The 21014-nt window shown below is 40.3% G+C and overlaps 1 protein-coding gene across 1 annotated transcript in view; it reads left to right on the forward strand.

Moving 5' to 3' along the window:
* Positions 1-21014, forward strand: part of LOC106089457 (PDZ and LIM domain protein Zasp) — a 538225-nt gene that overhangs the window by 400517 nt on the left and 116694 nt on the right. The window contains exon 6 of the mRNA XM_013255315.2: positions 8538-8671. Within this exon, the coding sequence (XP_013110769.2) occupies positions 8538-8671 (134 nt within the window). The remainder of the gene's footprint in view (positions 1-8537; positions 8672-21014) is intronic.

The raw sequence follows: 21014 nt of genomic DNA on the forward strand, positions 1-21014 counted from the left end.
CATTCCAGGGGTACTGAAATCTGTGAGTATGCCTCTAGCGACATGTAAGCTTAGTTGCCAGGACCAGGACCGAAGGACAACGTATGACAGGTCACAAAAAGGGGGCTGTGAGCATTCCAAAACTATGTAGCCTAATCTAGACTCGTAGAGGTCTACCGCTTTGCTGTCATTGGCTAGAACAGACGTCTCAATCATTGTGTTCGTCATGACAGGTCGACTGTCTAATCGGAAAACATGCTTATAGACTGAAGATTACTAGCAACGCCTTTTGCAGAAGCTGTGAGGACATGGAAGAAGAAGAGAATATAGAACACCTTCTGTGTGTTCGCACTAGAAGTCAGAAGTTTCACCTTAGGTTCTCATTTCTTTGAGAACCTGTCGGATTTAGCGGATGTGAACAAGTTGTTGGGCTTTTTAAAGCGATCTGGATGGTTCAACGGTAGGAACTAGAAGGCACCTTCCGTCTTCTGTTCCTGTGGTATCACAATGGACGAAAACGTCTAAGTGAGCCTGATGCCATACTGCCACTTAAACCTAACCGTACCTAACCTAACATTAGTATTTTTCTTTACACTATTGATTTTGGTAAAAATCGGTTCAGATTTACATATAGCTCCCATATATAATAGCTACAATTTTCAACCGATCAGCACAAAATTTGGCATAGATTGTTTTTTTACTGGTCTTAAAATATCTGCAGATTTGGCGCGGATTGTTTTGTTAATCATTTTACAATATTTTCTTTTAAAAAATCCGCAATTACTTTTTGGGCAACCCAATATCATATCTGCAGGATTCCATCAATATCGGTTCAGATTTGGATATAGCTCCCGTATATATTTATCGCCGCATTTGCACTTATGTGGCCATAGTAATTACAATTTTCAAACTAACTGTTCGAAAAAAGTCGGTTCAGATTTAAATATATAGTCGGCTCCGCCCGACTTTTGCCTTTCCTCAGTGATTTTTTCTTGTTTTTTCTTAAAACATTTCCGATATGTGTGTACAATTAATAAAGGAGGGTGGTAGAGTGGCGAGGAATTAGAGAATATGATATTCGTTAGTGCAATAGATTTTGGTCGGCATATTTAACTAAACGATGTTTGTTATAAGTTACAGAATTGCGGTACAGTTCATCTTTTGAAAATGACAGTGAGACGCTTTCATATTACTCAGTGTACAGCGAGTTATTTTATATCTCACTGTAGCGGCGATGAATTCGATATAAAAATACTCACAAGCACTGAATGGTGGTTGTTTTTCAATATTATCTTCAGCGTCTAGTTCTTCAGTAGTGGTGTAATACACCATCATGTGGGTTCAGCGTTCACGAGTTCAGCAAACACAGTCACCAATGGTTGGTTTTGTGAAAGCCTTTATTACATATTACTTCTAAGACGATCCGTCCCGTACTTCCATCTGGGTGTTAGGGGAACAATGCTTATTCCATTTGGTTGGAAATTTGCACGTTGATTTCCATTATCCATTCTTATAACGGTCCACAAACTTATAAATTTGGTCTCTGTAATCCATGGTGGGTATAAAGTTCGGCCTGGCAAACATTACGACTATATACTGTTGAATAAAATTTTTAATGAATTTTTTAATTATTTTTGATTATCGTATATCATATTGTCCTTATTACCATGACATTAAATTTATTTAAACTTTTTAGTGTCATCATTAAAAGGACATACATCAATAAGTAATATGTATTCAACAAAAATATTGATTATCCCATACAATCAATATTTGAATAAGTTACTATACTACCAAAGAAAGACCAAGCCAAATCTTATAAACCCTCAACCATAATGGTGATCAACAGGTCTTTCGGGTGATTGATGTAGAAAGTTAGGCTTATTTTCATATGGAAAATTTTATATAATATGGATAAGAACGATACTTTAATGATTAAGTTGTCAAATTATTGGGTTGCCCAAAAAGTAATTGCGGATTTTTCATATAGTCGGCGTTGACAAATTTTTTCATAGCTTGTGACTCTGTAATTGCATTCTTTCTTCTGTCAGTTATCAGCTGTTACTTTTAGCTTGCTTTAGAAAAAAAGTGTAAAAAAAGTATATTTGATTAAAGTTTATTCTAAGTTTTATTAAAAATGCATTTACTTTCTTTTAAAAAATCCGCAATTACTTTTTGGGCAACCCAATAATTGGTCAGGTTATGACCATTAGAGTATCCAACGCTTAAAGGAAGACTATTTTTTTAAGATTTGTAAACGATAACCCGACACACAGTGGGAGAATATCGAAAAAAAACTAGTAAAAATATGCCGTATGGAACGGCTTGAGATATCTCTTTGAAATTTGAATGGTTAGAGCTAAGGTGTTAATAAGATCGTATGCAAAAATTCAATGCCCCAGGTTGTCCGGGCGTCTTTTGGCAGTCCCGTAAGTTGGTCACCTCGGTATTCCGTTCTCCAAAAATCTTTTTTTTTTTCCTAGTTCACTTGAGGTTTGCAATATATATTCTCATCGGCAGCGTACGTTTTCGTCCTTGTTTCGTCATGAGAGAGGCACATCCCGGAGTGATTTCTTCTCACGCTTCTGGTCTGTGTCGGGATCGAAAAGAATCCCAGATCCTGGTTCTGTTCGGCTTGTCAGAACCGCCTCCATCATTTCCGATCTTGCTCTGACCTTACGTCACAATGGGTGTATAGTCACACGGAAACAAGATGCTATGCGAACATAGACAGCTGTGGGTCACAAGCGTCGTCGTCGACGGACTTTGTATTCCCCCCGACCTCTCCCGTGCGGCAATATTCACAACAACAACATCCCACAACAGGCCCCCGCAGCGCAGAGGTTAGCATGTCCGCCTACGACACTGAACGCCTGGGTTCGAATCCTAGCAGGAACAACAGAAAATTTTCCAGCGGTGGTTATCCCTTCCTAATGATGGTGACATTTGTGAGGTACTTTACCATGTAAAAACTTCTCCCCAAAGGGTGTCGTTCTGCGGCACGCCGTTCGGACTCGGCTATAAAAATAAGGTCCCTCATCATTGAGCTTAGAATTAAATCGGACAGCACTCATTGACTTGTGAGAAGTTTGTACTCAGTTCCTTAATGGAATTTTCATGGGCAAATTTGCATTTGCAACACTCCAGCCCCAATATTGAAAATCCAGTGCCGGCAAGTGTAACGTTTGCAATTATATTGCAATGAGTCGGAAGATCATATTGGTTGCGGCGATCCAAGAGACAAAGCTGACCAACACATGCAGCTTGCACAGTTGTGACGGATACAACGTGCTACGCTTTAGATCGCTTAAGCAATAGAGGTGGGGGATTGGTCTTCGTGATACACCATTCCGGGCCAGTATACACCCATCTCGTCTGCGCCTGGTGCTAGATGCTAGTGACCCCAACATGAAGTCCTTGGGGAAAGTAGTCAAGTCCGGCACTGCCGAGATAGAACTATACAACGTATATATACCACCGGTTGGTAGTTGTGACCCAATTAATGGCCAAGCTTACAAACCCGTCATAAGTGGGCTACTGTCTGGCCACAATTGTCTTGTTCTAGGAGACTTTAATGCGCATCACGTTTCTTGGCATTGTCCCCTAGATAGCGACCAGCGGGGCATAGCTGTAATGTTTAGCACGGTGAATGAGAATTCCCCCACAAGGATTACGTAGTGATGCAGCAGCTCGCCATACATTTCCATTACATCCCCTTATATCCTGAGTGACGTATCCCGGCAAGCCGCCATTTCTTTAGGATCAGACCACATCCCCATAATTCTCATCATCGACCACCCGACTTCATAATCACTGAGCGCCGGACGTTTGTCAATCAGAAGAAGGCCAATTACGTCGGCTTCAGAGAGTACACCAATCGCCACTTCAGTGAACTGACACCCCCTCAAATGTGCTAATTGCCGCTGGTAACTTAGATGCCGGTTTCGGCGAGCTTTGTTCTACTGTTAAGTCACTCTCAACTCCGGTAAACGGGATGGCAGGACCTTAGTCACGTTTGGCGATGTAACTGTGACTGATACGAACAGATGCGTCAGGTTGTTCAACCGTCAATTTATTGTGCATTCCGAGAGTGCCAGAGCTAGGAGGACAGCCATTCGTCGTTATCTGTGGTCTCCGAGCCGATGGACACCCACACACAATTTATCGCGGGCGAAGTTATGAATGTCATCCATGGCGCCAAATCATCCAGGGCGTTGAGCCCCGATGGAATCTCTACACTGATGCTGAATAATCTGAACGTACCTGCAGTTGAGTACCTTACAACTGTCCTCAACCTGTCTTTGAACACTTTTATAGTACCCAGTGTGAGGAAGATGGGCAGAGTGATCCCGCTACTGAAGACTGGAAAGGTCCCGAGTCGTACAGAACTATCTCCCTTCTCTCATCAGTAGCCAAGACGCCTGAGGCACTACTCCTCCCGAGCCTCGTTGGAATTTCTATTCGCCGGGCATCAGCATGGATTCCGAAGACTGCATAGCACAACAAATGCTTTGAATGCCATCACCGCACATATTTGCCATGGTTCCAATCAGCCCAGCCCATGTGATAGTGTGGTCCTCGTGGCATGGACCTATCGAAAGCATTCGACGCCATGCCTAACCATTTGAGGACATCGAAAATACGTTCCTCCAGCCAGGCCTGAAACACTGGGTCGCGAATTATCTGAGGGAGTCGTATAGAACGATCTCGCTTCTCTCACCAGTAGCCAAGACGCTTGAGGCACTACTCCTCCCAAGCCTCGTTGGAAAATTTCCATTCGCCTGGCATCACATATTTGGCGTGGCTTCAATCAGCCCAGGCCATGTGATAATAGGGTCCTCGTGGCATGGACCTATCGAAGGCATTCGACGCCATGCCAAACTATTTGAGGACATCGCCAAAACGTACCTCCAGCCAGGCCTGAAACGCTGGGTCGCGAATTATCTGTGTGATCACCAGTCATTTGTGTCATTTAGGGATAAGAAGTGGAAATACCGTAGAGTGAAACAGCGAATTCCCCAAGGCGGGGTGATATCTTTGGCACTGATTAAACTCTACCTATCCTCTATTCCACCCCCTCCAGATGGCATAGAGATCGTTTCGTATGGGGACGATTGTACGAACATGGCATCAGGCCCCCACCCATTGGTGACATCTGCGATAGGTTGAACTTCTACCTCAACGAACTTGAATCTTATTTCGCTGCAAGAGATCTGAAGATTCTGCCAACAAATTTTAAGCCACTGCCAAATCTTCACTACAAATACGCGTGAGGTGAATAGTGAGCTGAATGCCATGGTCGATGGAGAAATGATTCCGACCATCAAGTGTCCTTAAATACTTGGCGTCACATTTGACAGCTCTTACAAATTCTCCCCATTTGTTGCAGCAATTTGCCATAAAGTCAAAAGTAGAAAGAAAGTCCCCAAACCACTTGCCGATAGCTCTTGATGTGCTGATAAAGAAACCTTGTTGACCACGGACAAAGCAATTGGCCGGTTTGTGGTAGGTTATGCAGCGCCAGTGTGGTCTCGTCAGCTATGTGACACGCAGTGAAATATTCGGATCTGTCAGAATGTCGCCCTTCGAATTGCGACTTCTGGGCTGTTAACGCATATCCAACGCCCAGATAGCCGTGAATGCCGGGCAATGTCATAGGAAATATTCATCATCTTCCCCACATGCCCTACACACACTATCATTTGCCGCGCCGATTTTGCATAAGTGAGCTCGTAGTCCTATGTATGCCGTAATTAAACTGAAAGCTATACTGACCTCCTTCTTACTTCCTTTCTGTAATAGCCTCGTCGTTTCACGATCCGGATTTCCTCATAGGATTTTCGTCGCCCTTCCAACCGTTTCGCTAAGTGTCGGTGTCTGTTAGCCGTGAAAGCCGGGCAATGTCATAGGAAATACTCATCATCTTCCCCACATGCTCTACACATAAATACTATCATTTGCGTTCATCGACCACACACTTAACTCGGACTGCGATGACCCGAAAGGATTAGGGTTAACCAAGTTTATTCACGGCATTCCTCTGGCCCTCACTGCCACAACTTCTATTCTTTATTCCCCCTTGCTCAAACGATGCGGATTGTATCATCCTTAGAGAAGGCGTTAACTTCCTTTTCACACTGCAAGACTGTTCGTGACTTTACCGTCCTGCTTGTTATTGTCCATAAAGAGGTTCACATTCAACGTCCTCGGGTAAACACCACACCACCTCAAGCATGCCGTAATCGCCCGGACCTCTGCCTGCAGGATCGTATAATGGTCCGGCAGACGAAAACAGATTTCAGTCCCTGGGTTCTCAATGTAGACACCCACTCTGTCCTCTAGCTTTGATCCTTTTGTAAAGCACGATCTCCCAAATGGCAATACCAGAGTTCCGTCAATCCAATACAGTGCCTCTGGCGGTTGTGACTCGACATAGAGTGCCATCTCAGGTATCCGACCTGAACCCTATTCTATTCCTTCCAGGTTTCCGTTTATCGCCTCGATTATACCGCGATTTTATGACCTGTTCTCTTTCTCTATCCATTTACCATCGCCTTAAATCTCATAGTCGCAGTGGCTGCCTCACACTTAATCTCTATGCCTATGGGTCGGATATCTAGAAATTCTCTAGTGTCTTAGGGGGCGTGGTCCTCATCGCTCCGCCTATGCCAAGACAACATGTGCGCTGAACCTGTTGTAGTATTCTTAATTTGCTTTTTTTCTCCATCGCAGTCCACCAAACTACTGAGGCGTAAGTAAGTATAGGTCTAATCACGCTCCTGTGGAGCCAGTGGACTATCCTCGGATTCAAGCCCGATTTTGAGCCTACGGCCCATCTACATAATGTCCAACATCCGTGAGCCTTCTTAGTAAGCCGTTGTATTATTCTTAATTTGCTTTATTTCTCCATCGTAGTCCACCAAACTACTGAGGAGTAAGGAAGTATAGGTCTAATCACGCTCCTGTGGAGCCGGTGGACTATCCTCGGATTCAAGCCCGATTTTGAGCCTACGGCCCATCTACAAAGTGCCCAACATCAGTGAGCCTTCTTAGTACGCTCCTGAATGTGACACTTCTAATACAGTTTCTCCCCAAGATCACTCCTAAGTATTTGACCTTGTCAGATATTGAAATCGTTCTATTGAGGCAATGCGGTGCATCAAATTGGCCCACCTTCGTCTGTCTCGCAAACAGCTAGAAATCTAATTCTTCGAAATAAGTCCGAAGGGAAGGGAAGCAGAGCACAGATGATTGCAATTTGAAACCTGTTATCTCTCTAAGATAACCAAAATGCATCTCCCATCCCTTGTTCCTGTGGTATTACAATGGATTTAATGTCAAGGTGAATCTGATTCACTAAAACCTAACTCTGGCCCTAACATAGTTTGAGTTAAACTCTATCAATGGAGGGACAGGTCAATATTTGGACAAAAATTGTATGCACGCAAATTTTCCCTTCACCTTCACATCTTAGGTTAATGAAATATCCTTTCAGTTTTCTTTTTATAATACAAATGCATCACTTAACGATTTCAATGAGCTCCCATAGCTGATCCATTAGAAAATCCCTATATACGTAAAGGCAAAATATAACATATTCAAATCCTTCCTCCCTTTCGCATAATCGTCTTTGACAACATCCAAGTCTTTTACTCAGCCACACACACACACACACAAATACATGTAAATTAATTAACATTAAAATAAGAACACAATGGGGAGATGTGTTTTGCTGCCAAAACGGAAGCAATCACAACAACTTTATGATCATTTAGAAGAGTATTAAAACTTTTAACTTGCTCCTAGTTTCAGCATAGTCGACAACAGTTTGCAGCATCAACCAAATGCAGTGCATAACAATAAAATATAATAATTTTATCACTTCAGAGGGATAATAATAAACTTTGCCTTCTTTCCATAGCCAGACATTGTTGTTCGATGCTCTATCTCTCTCAATGGGCCATTATTGTGGCAGAAAACATTGTGACCCAATTTTCTGATATGGCAAGGCGAAAAAAATAGAAAAGCTTGATAATAAAAAGAAAATAAAGAGAACAAAAAAAAACTTTTTGCTTTACTATGTATGGCGGAAATGGAGTTTTAAGATACTAAACTTAAATTTACTTACATGTCGGCGAGACATCATGAATTTATGTCACACACTTGCAGGAAATCTGCTAAAGACAGTTTGGCCAACAAGTTCTCAGGAGTTATGACTCAAAAACACAAGTTAACGGATGTTTGATGAAAATGTAGGCTTTTTGAAATGTACGTGGGAAAATCGTAGACAGATTCTTGAAAAGTGCCTCTTTGAAAGGAAATTCATACATCGATATTAATCATCATATATAAGTTCTCATTGGTCTTATCTGCTCTTATTTTATTATGCATTACTTTTCACTCATTCTAGAAACAAGTTTTTTGGGGACCCCTCTTTTTGTGGTCTACTATTTATTGAGTGCTCGCTCAGTAAAACTTTATTTTGTTGACATTTTGGATTTTCAACTTTTTTTTTCTAAAACGTTTTTTGTTTTCTTCCTCTTTCTATTGTATTACAGGGCAGCAGCGTTGATGGCAACGTTAAGAGCATTGTCAATAAACAATACAATACCCCAGTTGGCATTTATAGCGATGAATCTATTGCAGAAACACTCTCCGCTCAGGCTGAAGTTTTGGCTGGTGGTGTCCTTGGGTAAGTTGTTCATTCTCATACAACTTTACTACACCATATTGTTTTTAGGGCGGTGAACATTTCAAAATTTCAGCCAAATCAGATGAGAATTGCGCGCTTTATTGGCTCAAGAAGTCAAGACCCAAGATCGGTTTATATGGCAGCTATATCAAAAGATGGACCGATTAAAACCATACTTAGCGCAGTTGTTGGAAGTGCTACCAAAACACTACGTGCAAAATTTCAGTTAAATCGGACGAGAATTGCGCCCTCTAGTGGCTCAAGAAGTCAAGACCCAAGATCGGTTTATATGACAGCTATATCAAAACTTGGACCGATTAAAACCATACTTAGCGTAGTTGTTGGAAGTGCTACCAAAACACCACGTGCAAAATTTCAATTAAATCGAACGAGAATTGCGCCCTCTAGAGGCTCAAGAAGTCAAGACCCAAGATCGGTTTATATGGCAGCTATATCAAAAGATGGACCGATTAAAACCATACTTAGCGCAGTTGTTGGAAGTGCTACCAAAACACTACGTGCAAAATTTCAATAAAATCGAACGAGAATTGCGCCCTCTAGAGGCTCAGGAAGTCAAGACTCAAGATCGGTTTAAATGGCAGCTATATCAAAAGATGGACCGATTAAAACCATACTTAGCGCAATTGTTGGAAGTGCTACCAAAACACTACGTGCAAAATTTCAATAAAATCGGATAAGAATTGCGCACTCTAGAGGCTCAAGAAGTCAAGACCCAGGATCGGTTTATATGGTAGCTATATCAAAACATGGACCGATATGGCCCATTTACAATATCTACCGACCTACACTAATAAGAAGTATTTGTGCAAAATTTCAAGCGGATAGCTTTACTCCTTCGGAAGTTAGCGTGCTTTCGCAGACAGACGGTCGGACGGACGGACGGACGGACATGGCTAAATCGACATAAAATGTCGCGACGATCAAGAACATATATATACTTTATGGGGTCTCAGACGAATATTTCGAGTAGTTACAAACCGAATGACGAAATTAGTATACCCCCCATCATATGGTGGAGGGTTTAAAAAAATAAATCGAGTTGGTACAGTACCAACGCGAGAACGTCGAGTGTGAACATCTTTACGAATAGTAAGACGGCCATTGAAACTATATCGGGATAGTAAAATTGCTGATGGTCTTGGTGTGTGAGAAGGAGATTAACGCCTTCTCTGAGGATGGATTGATCTATTGGGTTGCCCAAAAAGTAATTGCGGATTTTTCATATAGTCGGCATTGACAAATTTTTTCACAGCTTGTGACTCTGTAATTGCATTCATTCTTCTGTCCGTTATCAGCTGTTACTTTTAGCTTGCTTTAGAAAAAAAGTGTAAAAAAAGTATATTTGATTAAAGTTTATTCTAAGTTTTATTAAAAATGCATTTACTTTCTTTTAAAAAATCCGCAATTACTTTTTGGGCAACCCAATATATCGTTTGGGTTATGGGCCATAGCAGCAGTATAGTAAGAGGGAAGCACGGACACATATCTTTGTTATAAAGCCCAGAGGACTGACAACAATGAACGTGATGAATGCGAAGCCTTTCGGGGCAACACAGTCCGAGTAAAAGGCACGGGATCTGGGTAGTGAGAAGGCGAAGTTGTTACTGAGAGGAAGTTGAGAGAATGGCTTCTAACAACCAAAGCAAGTACGGCCCATATCGATCCATAACTTGATAGAGCTTCTATACACTTGAAAAAGTCACTCAAAGATCCTTTCTCAAGCGATCCAGGGTGAAGGGTACATAAGATTCGACCCGGCCGAGCTTAACGCGCTTTTATTGGTTATCAATTTCTAAAATTGTTTCTCTTTTCCTATATCTTCAGTGTTTGCCCTTCATTTGTGTCAGTAGATCAAAAGTAGATCAAATTCTCCACACACACACAGAAAAAAATACAAACTAAACCAAAGTACCCGATGGACTACTTATTTCTCCCAAGTACTGTTTTTGATGTAGTTTTCCGGAGGCATTATTAGAACATTGTTTTAACTTACATTGCCTAGCGCTGTTGTTGTTGTTGTTATTATTCTTATTCTCATCCTCAGTATGCCATTCATAGACTTTTTGTTTTACTTTCATTCTTTGACGTATTCACACACTGCCATTTACGCGTGTAAATTTTTCTTCAAGACTGAAGAGTGAACTAAAAGTTGAAATGTTCTTTAAGTTTTCATGAAAATTGTTTGCTTCATTTTACAAACTTTGAGCTCATTTTCTGTTTTGCCTCCATCAGATGGCCCAGCGAGTAGACGCACGCAATAACATCTCAACAATGGGTGGCATTCTACTCAGAGCTGAAAATGAAATACTTCATCATGCCAATGTTGTTGCGAATATCCTAAACAGCCATTCATACATTCAACATCCAACAGCGTCGTAATGAAACTTTCATCCGGGCTATATTCGCTTAACCTAGAAAACTAGTTACATATTGCCAGTGCGCCTTGTGTTATGCACCAGACTTGTTTGTACTCACATGTTTGGTTGTGTGTGTGTGTGTGTGGTGCATGCTCCAATAACGGAATTTCCCAGGATATGGGTCACAAAGAACTCCCGAGCTATGTCGAGGATTCGACTGAAATGAAATTAATTTCTCTTAATGCCTTTAGGCGCTCATTGTTAAGATTGAAAGAAAGCTGAGCGCAGCTACTTTATGTTACTGATTAAAATTTGCCAGGCAGCAGCGTCAGTCGGCTGGCTAAAGAAACTGCAGTAAAGCAAACGACTGTGAAACAGTGTTGCCAACGAAATTTTTTGGAAAGATGCTAAATTAACTGTTTATGAGGGATCGGATTTTTTTGTATCCACCGCCATAAGAATTATCCCATTAATGGGGGCATTCTTTTGTAGCACTTTCAAACAAGGTATCAAATTTAACAAGCAAAAGCATGCTAAGTTCGGCCGGACCGAATCTTATATACCCTCCACCATAGATCGCATTTGTCGAATTCTTTTCCCCATATCTCTTTTTAGGCAAGCGAAGGATACAAACAAAGAATTGATTTAATATTGGAGCTATCTCAAGTTATGGTCCTATTCGGACCATAATTGAATCAAATGTTGAAGAGCATAGTGGAAGTCATTGTGTAAAATTTCAGCCAATTCGTGTAAGAATTGCGCCCTTTAGGGGCTCAAGAAGTAAAATAGAGAGATCGGTTTATATGGGAGCTGTATAAGGCTATAGACCGATTGACATATATGTTGAAGGTCATGGAAGAAGCCGTTGTACAAAATTTCAGCCAAACCCTGCGAGAGACTTCCCGTCGCGCTGGAAGGTTGCGAACGTTCAACCAATACCCAAGAAGGGTGAGGCAAACAACCCTGCGAATTATCGGCCAATTGCGATATGCTCCGCTCTCTCCAAGGCCATGGAGAGCATGGTAAGTCACCATCTTGTGAGGTATTTAGAGTATGGGTTCCGCAGAAATCGCTCTACGGGCGACCTCATGGCACTTCTGTCGGAACATTGGAGTCGCTCAATCCAACAGTTTGGTGAAAGTAAGGTTGTCGCTCTGGATATCTCCAAGGCATTTGATAGGGTCTGGCACGGTGCAGTACTATCAAAGCTTGTCGCATTTGGTGTCGGCAATGGCTTCGTTCGATTTATTTCGAGCTTTCTCAGAGATCGCACTCTTCGAGTCGTTATAGATGCGTTCTCATCCAATGAGCACAAATTGACCGCAGATGTACCCCAGGGTTCTGTTCTTTCTCATATCTCTTTTTCTAATTTTCATCAACGATCTGTTGGGTCAGACATCGAATCCGATCTACTCATTCGAGGATGACAGTAATCTCTGTCATTCGTACTTATTCGACCATAGACCGAGTCTTCGAGAGATTGAGGACAAGAGACGGTTTATGGACGATACACTCTGCCAGGATTTGCTGGCCATTTCTAAGTGGGGTCGAATGAATCGAGGAGATTTTAATGCACGAAAAACTCAGTGCTGCTTGCTGTCACATAAACGATTCGCTGAACCATTACGATCATCTTTGTCTATCAACGGTGTAGATGTTGAGCAATCAGAAGCTCTTGATGTTCAGGGGCATGAAAATGCAAAGTAATGTCCGTTGGGCTAAACTTGTATTTGAAGTGTCGAAAGGAGCATTCAAGTGTTTAGGCTTCCTTAAACGGTATAGGAATTACTTCATTCCGTCTGATCTTCTTAACATCTCCACCACTTTGATAAGGCCGAAAATGGAATACAACTCACATGGGATGGAGCTTCAAAATCATCCCTGGAGCTACTGGACCGTGTACAGAGAACAGGTTCAGTTCGAAGATGGACTATATCGGACAATATCTTAATATAACTCCCATATAGACCGATACGCCCATTTAGGGTCTTAGGCCCATAAAAAACCATTTCTTATCAGATTTTGCTGACATTTGGGACAGTGAGTTGGGCTAGGCCAGTCGCCATTCTTCTTGAATTTGGGCCAGATCGGTTCAGATTTGGAAATAGCTGTCATATAAACCGATCCGGCGATGTAGGATCTTAGGCCCATAAAAACCACGATAATTATCCGATTTTGCTGAAATTTGGGACAATGAGTTGTGTTAGGCCTTCAACATCCTTCTTGAATTGGGCCCAGATTTGGATATAGCTGTCATATAGATCGATCTCTCGATTTAAGGTCATGGGCCCATAAAAAGTGCATTTATAACCCAATTTCCCCGAGATTTGGGACAGTGAGTTGTGTTAGGGCCTTCAACATCCTTCTTTAATTGGGCCCAGATTGGTTCAGATCTGGATATAGCTGTCATATAGACCGATCTCTCGATTTAAGGTTTTGGACTCATAAAAGGTTCATTTACTGTCCGATGTCGCCGAAATTTGGGACAGTGATTTAAGTTAGACTCCTCGACTACCTCCTGGAATATGGCGCACATAGGCTCAGATTTAAATACAGCTGCCATATAGACCGATAACTGGATTTAAGGTCGTGGGCCCATAAAAGGCGTATTTATTGTCCAATTTCGCTGAAATTTCGTACAGTGAGTTGTGTTAGTCCCCTCGACATCTTTCTACAATATGGCCCAGATCGGTTCAGATTTAGATATAGCTACCATATAGACCGATAACTCGATTAAAGGTTTTGGGCCCATAAAAGGCGCATTTATTGCCCAATTTCGCTGAAATTTCGCACATTGATTTGTGTAAGGCCCTTCGACATTCCTCTCCGATTTGGCTCAGATCGGTCCAGATTTGAATATATCTGTCATATAGACCGATCGCTCGATTTTAGATTTTGGGCCATAATCATGTATTGTCCATTTATGTCCATTTATTGTCCGATTTCGCCGAAATTTTGGACAGTGGTTTGTGTAAGGCCTTTCGACATTCCTCTTCAATTTGGCCCAGATGGGTTCAGGTTTACATATTGCTCCCATATAGACTAATCTCTCGTTTTGAGGTTTTTGGGCCCATAAAAGGTCCATGTCGCCGAAATTTGGGACAGTGATTTATATTAGGCCCTTTATTTAGGCTTTATTACGAATAGCTGCTTTGGGGGCATAAATGATGAATTCTTCACTGGATTATGGCGAAAGTGGGTTACATAGATACCCGAGGTGGTGGGTATCCAAAGTTCGGCCTGACCGAACTTAACGCCTTTTTACTTGTTATATTCCACCTCTGTGGCATCTCTGCCATGGACTGTTGTGTATTTTCTTCTGGTCTTTATAAGGATCGCCTTCATTAGTGCCTTGCGCGTTGTTTTACGCAAAGCTTTGTTACATGAATATGTAAATTTGGCCATTATATGTTCCACAGTAAGTCTGGTATCTCAACGAGTACTGTCATGTCAAGCTTATTGCAGTTCCATCTTCCTGCCTGAAGCGTTTCACTTGCCATATGCATATGTCTCTTATACTCTCCATTCCTTCATCTTTTGGATAATAACCTCAGAGTCAAAATAACCTCAGGGCCACCGTGGCGCAGAGATTAGCATGTCTGCCAACGACGCTAAACGCCTGGGTTCGAATCCTGGTGAGACCATCAGAAAAAAATTTTCAGCGGTGGTTTTTCCCTCCTATTGCTGGCAACATTTGTGAGGTACTATGCCATGTAAAACTTCTCTCCAAAGAGGTTTCACACTGCGGCACACCGTTCTGGCGCGGCTATAAAAAGGAGGTCCCTTATCATAGGCCTTAAACTTGAATCGGACTGCACTCATTGATATATGAGAATTTTGCGTCTGTTCCTTGGTGGAATTTTTATGGGCAAAATTTGCGATTTGTCAAAAGTAACATCCGATATAGTGCCCTCGGTGCCAAATGTCTTGCAAATTGCAAATTTGCAAATGCAAATTTTGCCCATGAACATTCCACTAAGGAACAGGGGCAAACTTCTCACATATCAATGAGTGCAGTCCAATTCAAGTTTAAGCTCAATGATAAGGGGCCTCCTTTTTATAGCCGAGTCCGAACGGCGAGCCGCAGTGCGACACGTCTTTGGAGAGAAATTTTACATGGCATAGTACCTCACAAATGTCGCCAGCATTAGGAGGGGAAAATGTCTTCGTGGCAGTATTCTTCGCGATGACTATTCCTGCCTGTGCGCTTATTACCAGTATTCTGTTTTTTCTTCGTTCGTTTTTCCTTGGTTCGCATTTCTCATACAACCGTGCAAGAATTCTAGTCGCCTGCTATCATAAGAGCACCATTTTAATGTCTAGCTAGGCCATCAAAATTTCTCCTTGGAAAAGCTCGTTGCTTAAATTAAATCAAAATAAAATATATAAATAATATGTGTACAGAAAATGATTTCGATCTCTGCTATTATTTTATATTCTTTACTATGGCAACTCTGATTTGCCAACAGCTAAGTTAATGCAGCTACAACACAGCTAAGAAAGTTGTTCGCCAAAAAGTATGTCATAAATATGCAAGGAACGTTCACCGTTGTTCGGTTGACAAATGTTTGCGCCTCAAAGTATGCTTTGTAATACAATATAGCAGCACACCTTACTAGGAGAGCTGACAAAAGAAATGCAAGTTCATGGAAATTGCCTTAAGTTGTTCAGCAGAAAAGCAAAATGTATTGTTTAAATTGTTATATTAGCCATGCTTGAGTGAATCCTTACATAGTATAAAACAAAGTCGCTTTCGCTGTATGTCCGTATGTATGCATAGATCTTTATAACTACGCAACGGATTTTGATGCGGTTTTTTTTAATAGATAGAGTGATTCTTAAGGAAGGTTTGTATGTATAATAAATGCATAATATAGTAGAGAAACACTGATAAATTTAAAGGTTTCTAATGTGATGTCGTAAATAAGAACGTTTTTTTGCGCTTATATTGCAAACGCTGGCTGAACCCTACGAGATAGACCAAAATAATGTACTACAGTATCGTTCACCTTAAAAAGTTCAACAAAAAAGTCCGCGAGGGTATATGTCTGTCTCTTAGGGATAACCCAGCATAACCATTTTTATTCTTTACTAAAAAATGGTTATTTACGAAGTGATTTTAAACAATACAGCATTAATCCTTATCCAATTAAGTACCTTAAATAAATTGTGCATTTGTTATAGATCAATATGCTTTTTACAGCATGTAATTTAAGTGAATATTACCGAAGATATTACAAATTTATTATATTAGTAGTATTGTAAGTACATTAGGTTAGATATGATTAGCTTAAAACCATATTTCTTGGTATTTCTTCCATTAAGACTTTGATTTGAATTTAGAGTTAAGGCTATTTAGTATTAGGGCGAGCATTTTCAATAGAAGAACTGAATAGAATAGGTATATTTTGTTGTTGATAATCTTTTGTTTTTGTAATATATTAATTAACTATAAATATATTCTTTGACATAAATTACATACTCTTATCCTTACATAGTATAAAACAAAGTCGCTTTCGCTGTATGTCCGTATGTATGCATAGATCTTTATAACTACGCAACGGATTTTGATGCGGTTTTTTTTAATAGATAGAGTGATTCTTAAGGAAGGTTTGTATGTATAATAAATGCATAATATAGTAGAGAAACACTGATAAATTTAAAGGTTTCTAATGTGATGTCGTAAATAAGAACGTTTTTTTGCGCTTATATTGCAAACGCTGGCTGAACCCTACGAGATAGACCAAAATAATGTACTACAGTATCGTTCACCTTAAAAAGTTCAACAAAAAAGTCCGCGAGGGTATATGTCTGTCTCTTAGGGATAACCCAGCATAACCATTTTTATTCTTTACTAAAAAATGGTTATTTACGAAGTGATTTTAAACAATACAGCATTAATCCTTATCCAATTAAGTACCTTAAATAAATTGTGCATTTGTTATAGATCAATATGCTTTTTACAGCATGTAATTTAAGTGAATATTACCGAAGATATTACAAATTTATTATATTAGTAGTATTGTAAGTACATTAGGTTAGATATGATTAGCTTAAAACCATATTTCTTGGTATTTCTTCCATTAAGACTTTGATTTGAATTTAGAGTTAAGGCTATTTAGTATTAGGGCGAGCATTTTCAATAGAAGAACTGAATAGAATAGGTATATTTTGTTGTTGATAATCTTTTGTTTTTGTAATATATTAATTAACTATAAATATATTCTTTGACATAAATTACATACTCTTATAAAAGATAAATTAACGAATAGTAAGTAAATATTTTTCACTCCAGCACTAACCAATAATTAGTGCAATTAGTTCAAAATCATATGTATAGTTTTAAGTTGTGAGTTTAATCAAGTACTGAGTACCTAAGTATAAAATTTTGAACAGACATTATAAAGTCATGTCCGGAAGACGTCGTCGTGCGAACATAGGTCGTAGTACAGTGAATGCCAGAAGAGCACGTTCAGCAAGAGATGAAGAATCGTCAACGGAACGCGAGGCTCGCCTCAGCCAGCTCCGAGAAAGAAATAGAACTGCGAGAGAAAGAGAATCCTCAATAGAGCGTGAGGCTCGCCGCAGCCAGGATCGGGTTAGACGTAGAGTTCAGAGAGCCAGAGAATCCTCTGTAGATCATGAGGCTCGCCTCAGCCAGAATAGAAATCGAATACAGAGAACGAGAGAATCAGCACAGACACATAGTAACGCTGAACAAAACGGACAACCGATCAGCCACAGATGGGTAAATAAAGAATATTCTGCCATGAATTACGATCCTTTGATTTGTTACAAGGATGATCGTATTGTGTCCATAGGTACTATGTCAGTAGTGTGTGAATATTGTTTGGCATTGAAGTTCAAGGACGAATCGAAAGGTTTGTGTTGCTTACAAGGAAAAGTAAAATTAGAAGAAATTCTTCCTCCACCTGAACCACTTCACTCTCTGCTTACGGGTGATCATCCGAAATCCAAACAATTCATACGCAATATCCGCCGTTACAATAACGCATTTCAAATGACGTCTTTCAAAAGTAAGCAAGTTGTTGAGCGCGGTTTTATGCCTACATTTAAAATTCAAGGGCAAGTGTATCACTTGGCTGGGAGCTTGCTACCACTTCGACCAGATGATCACAAATTTCTGCAAATTTATTTTATTGCAGACCCAGATACACAAGCATCAACGCGGTGTTCGATTGTCGCACAGCCAATAGATATAGATTTGATCAGATCTCTTCAAGATATGTTACATTCTCATAACAGCTACATTCAGTCTTTTAAAACTGCTATTGAGAGTGTTCCAGTAGATACTCCAGACTACAATGTCGTAATCCATGCAAATAAAGTTCCTGTTGGAGAACACAGAGGGCGATATAATGCGCCGTCCACGAGTGAAGTAGCAGTGGTAATAGCTGGACAGCAATTCGACAAAAGAGATATTGTGTTGCGCAGTCGTGATGATAATTTGCAAAAAATATCAGAGTTACACAGATCTTATGACAGCTTACAATATCCTTTGATGCTATGTCGCGGAGAAGATGGTTATACCATTAATGTTCCTCAAGTTGACCCAACCAGTAGTGCACCTCTGCGTAAGACAGTGTCGTGTATGAACTACTATTGCTACCGTATAATGACAAGACAAAACAATTTCAACTCTTTGCTTAGATATGGAATGTTGACAAACCAATACTTTGTCGATCAATATGCGAAAATTGAATCTGAGAGATTGGCTTACATTCGTAACAATCAAACTAAATTGAGAGCAGAAAATTACGTTCACCTTCAGGATGCTTTACAGGCGAATGAACACAGCAACAACATTGGACAGTTGGTTATACTACCTTCATCATTCACAGGTGGACCTCGATATTTACATGAAAAATCACAGGACGCAATGACTTATGTCAGACATTACGGTAAACCTGATTTATTCATTACTGCAACATGTAACCCAAATTGGCCAGAAATCAAAGAAAATATTAATACCAATTTAACTCCACAAGACAGATATGATATAGTTAATAGAGTCTTCCATTTAAAAGTACAGAAACTCCTACACCTCATTAACAAGTCTCATATATTCGGTCCGCCGCGCTGTCATATGTACACTATAGAGTGGCAGAAACGTGGTTTGCCACATGTACATCTGCTGGTGTGGTTAGTGAACAAAGTTAGACCAAATCAAATCGACAGCGTAATTTCAGCTGAATTACCGGTTAAGGAAGATGATCCCGTCCTGTTTGAAATAGTAAAAAAACACATGGTACACGGTCCCTGCGGGACTTTAAATCGTAATTCTGCATGTATGCGAGATTCCAAATGCAGCAAAAAATTTCCGAAGCCGTTTCAAATACAAACATCTACTAGCGATGACGGATATCCCAAATATCGACGACGATCGCCAGATCAGGGTGGGCAAAGTGCCACAGTCGGAAACTACGATATTGATAACCGATGGATCGTTCCACATAATCCGCTCCTTTTAAAAATTTTTGATGCCCACATCAACGTCGAGTTGTGCAGTTCAATAAAGTCGATCCAATATGTTACTAAATACATTAATAAAGGTAGCGATCAAGCTACTTTCAGCATACAATCACCAAATGAAGTGGAAACATATCAGTCTGGACGTTACATATGCAGTTCTGAAGCAGTATGGAGGATGTTATCATTCGAAGTTCACGACCGAGCTCCCACTATTGTCCACCTTGCAGTTCATTTAGAAAATGGACAAAGAGTATATTTCACTGAGAACAATATACAAGAAGTTGTCTATAACCCGCGGGACACTACATTAACAGCATTCTTCAAGTTATGCGCTCAAGATGATTTCGCGAAAACACTGACATATGACAGAGTTCCAACTTACTATACATGGAACCAGAGTTCTAAAACATTCCAACGACGAAAACAAGGAACTGCGGTCGATGGTTTCCCCGGAATAAAAAAAACTGATGCTCTTGGTAGAGTCTACGCGATTCATCCCAACAACAGCGAATGCTTTCATTTGAGAATGTTACTCCATGTTGTAAAAGGCCCGACATCCTTTGCACACCTGAGAACTGTACAAGGTGTTATTTACAATACTTATCAAATGGCATGTAAAGCTATGGGACTCTTGGAAGACGATTCTCACTGGGAAAATACATTATCAGAAGCAGCTATTTGCAGTTCCGCTACATCATTAAGATATTTATTTGCCATCATAGTTGCGTTTTGTCAAGTAACTGATTCTGTTAGTCTATGGAATAAATTTAGAGAAAATATGGCCAGTGATATTCTGATTCGGCAACGGCGAGAATTAGTTTCAGATGATTTACAATATGACCAAAACATATTTGATGAAGCATTATTTGAATTGAACAAAGTAGTGCAACTACTGACGAGTAAATCGATCAATGATTTTGGACTGCCGATGCCAGCTAATATTAACTCAGATTTAACGAATAGTGCCGAATACACAAGAGAAACATCATACGATCAATCGAAACTTTTACAAAATATAGCCCAAGATGAGCCACGATTGAACATCGATCAGAAAAAAGTATTTACTACATTACTATCATCAATTGATAACAATGAAGGAAAAATATTTTTTCTTGATGCCCCAGGAGGTACAGGTAAAACATTTTTAATTAATTTGCTTTTAACAAAAGTCAGATCCACCGGAAAAATTGCATTAGCTGTCGCGTCATCCGGCATTGCTGCTACGCTTTTAGAAGGAGGCCGAACTGCACACTCTACATTCAAGCTCCCGCTGAAAATCGCTTCCGATGATAATAAAAGCGTCTGTAGTATTTCTAAACAGAGCAATACAGGAAAATTGATCCGTGACTGCTCATTAATAGTCTGGGATGAAGCCACCATGTCAAACAAGACATCTGTGGAAGCACTGGATAGGACAATGCGCGATTTGCGCAGTAAAAATGCACCTATGGGTGGATGTACAATTCTGTTCT

The sequence above is a fragment of the Stomoxys calcitrans genome, chromosome 5, assembly GCF_963082655.1.
Source record: "Stomoxys calcitrans chromosome 5, idStoCalc2.1, whole genome shotgun sequence".
In the NCBI taxonomy this organism is placed as follows: domain Eukaryota; kingdom Metazoa; phylum Arthropoda; class Insecta; order Diptera; family Muscidae; genus Stomoxys; species Stomoxys calcitrans.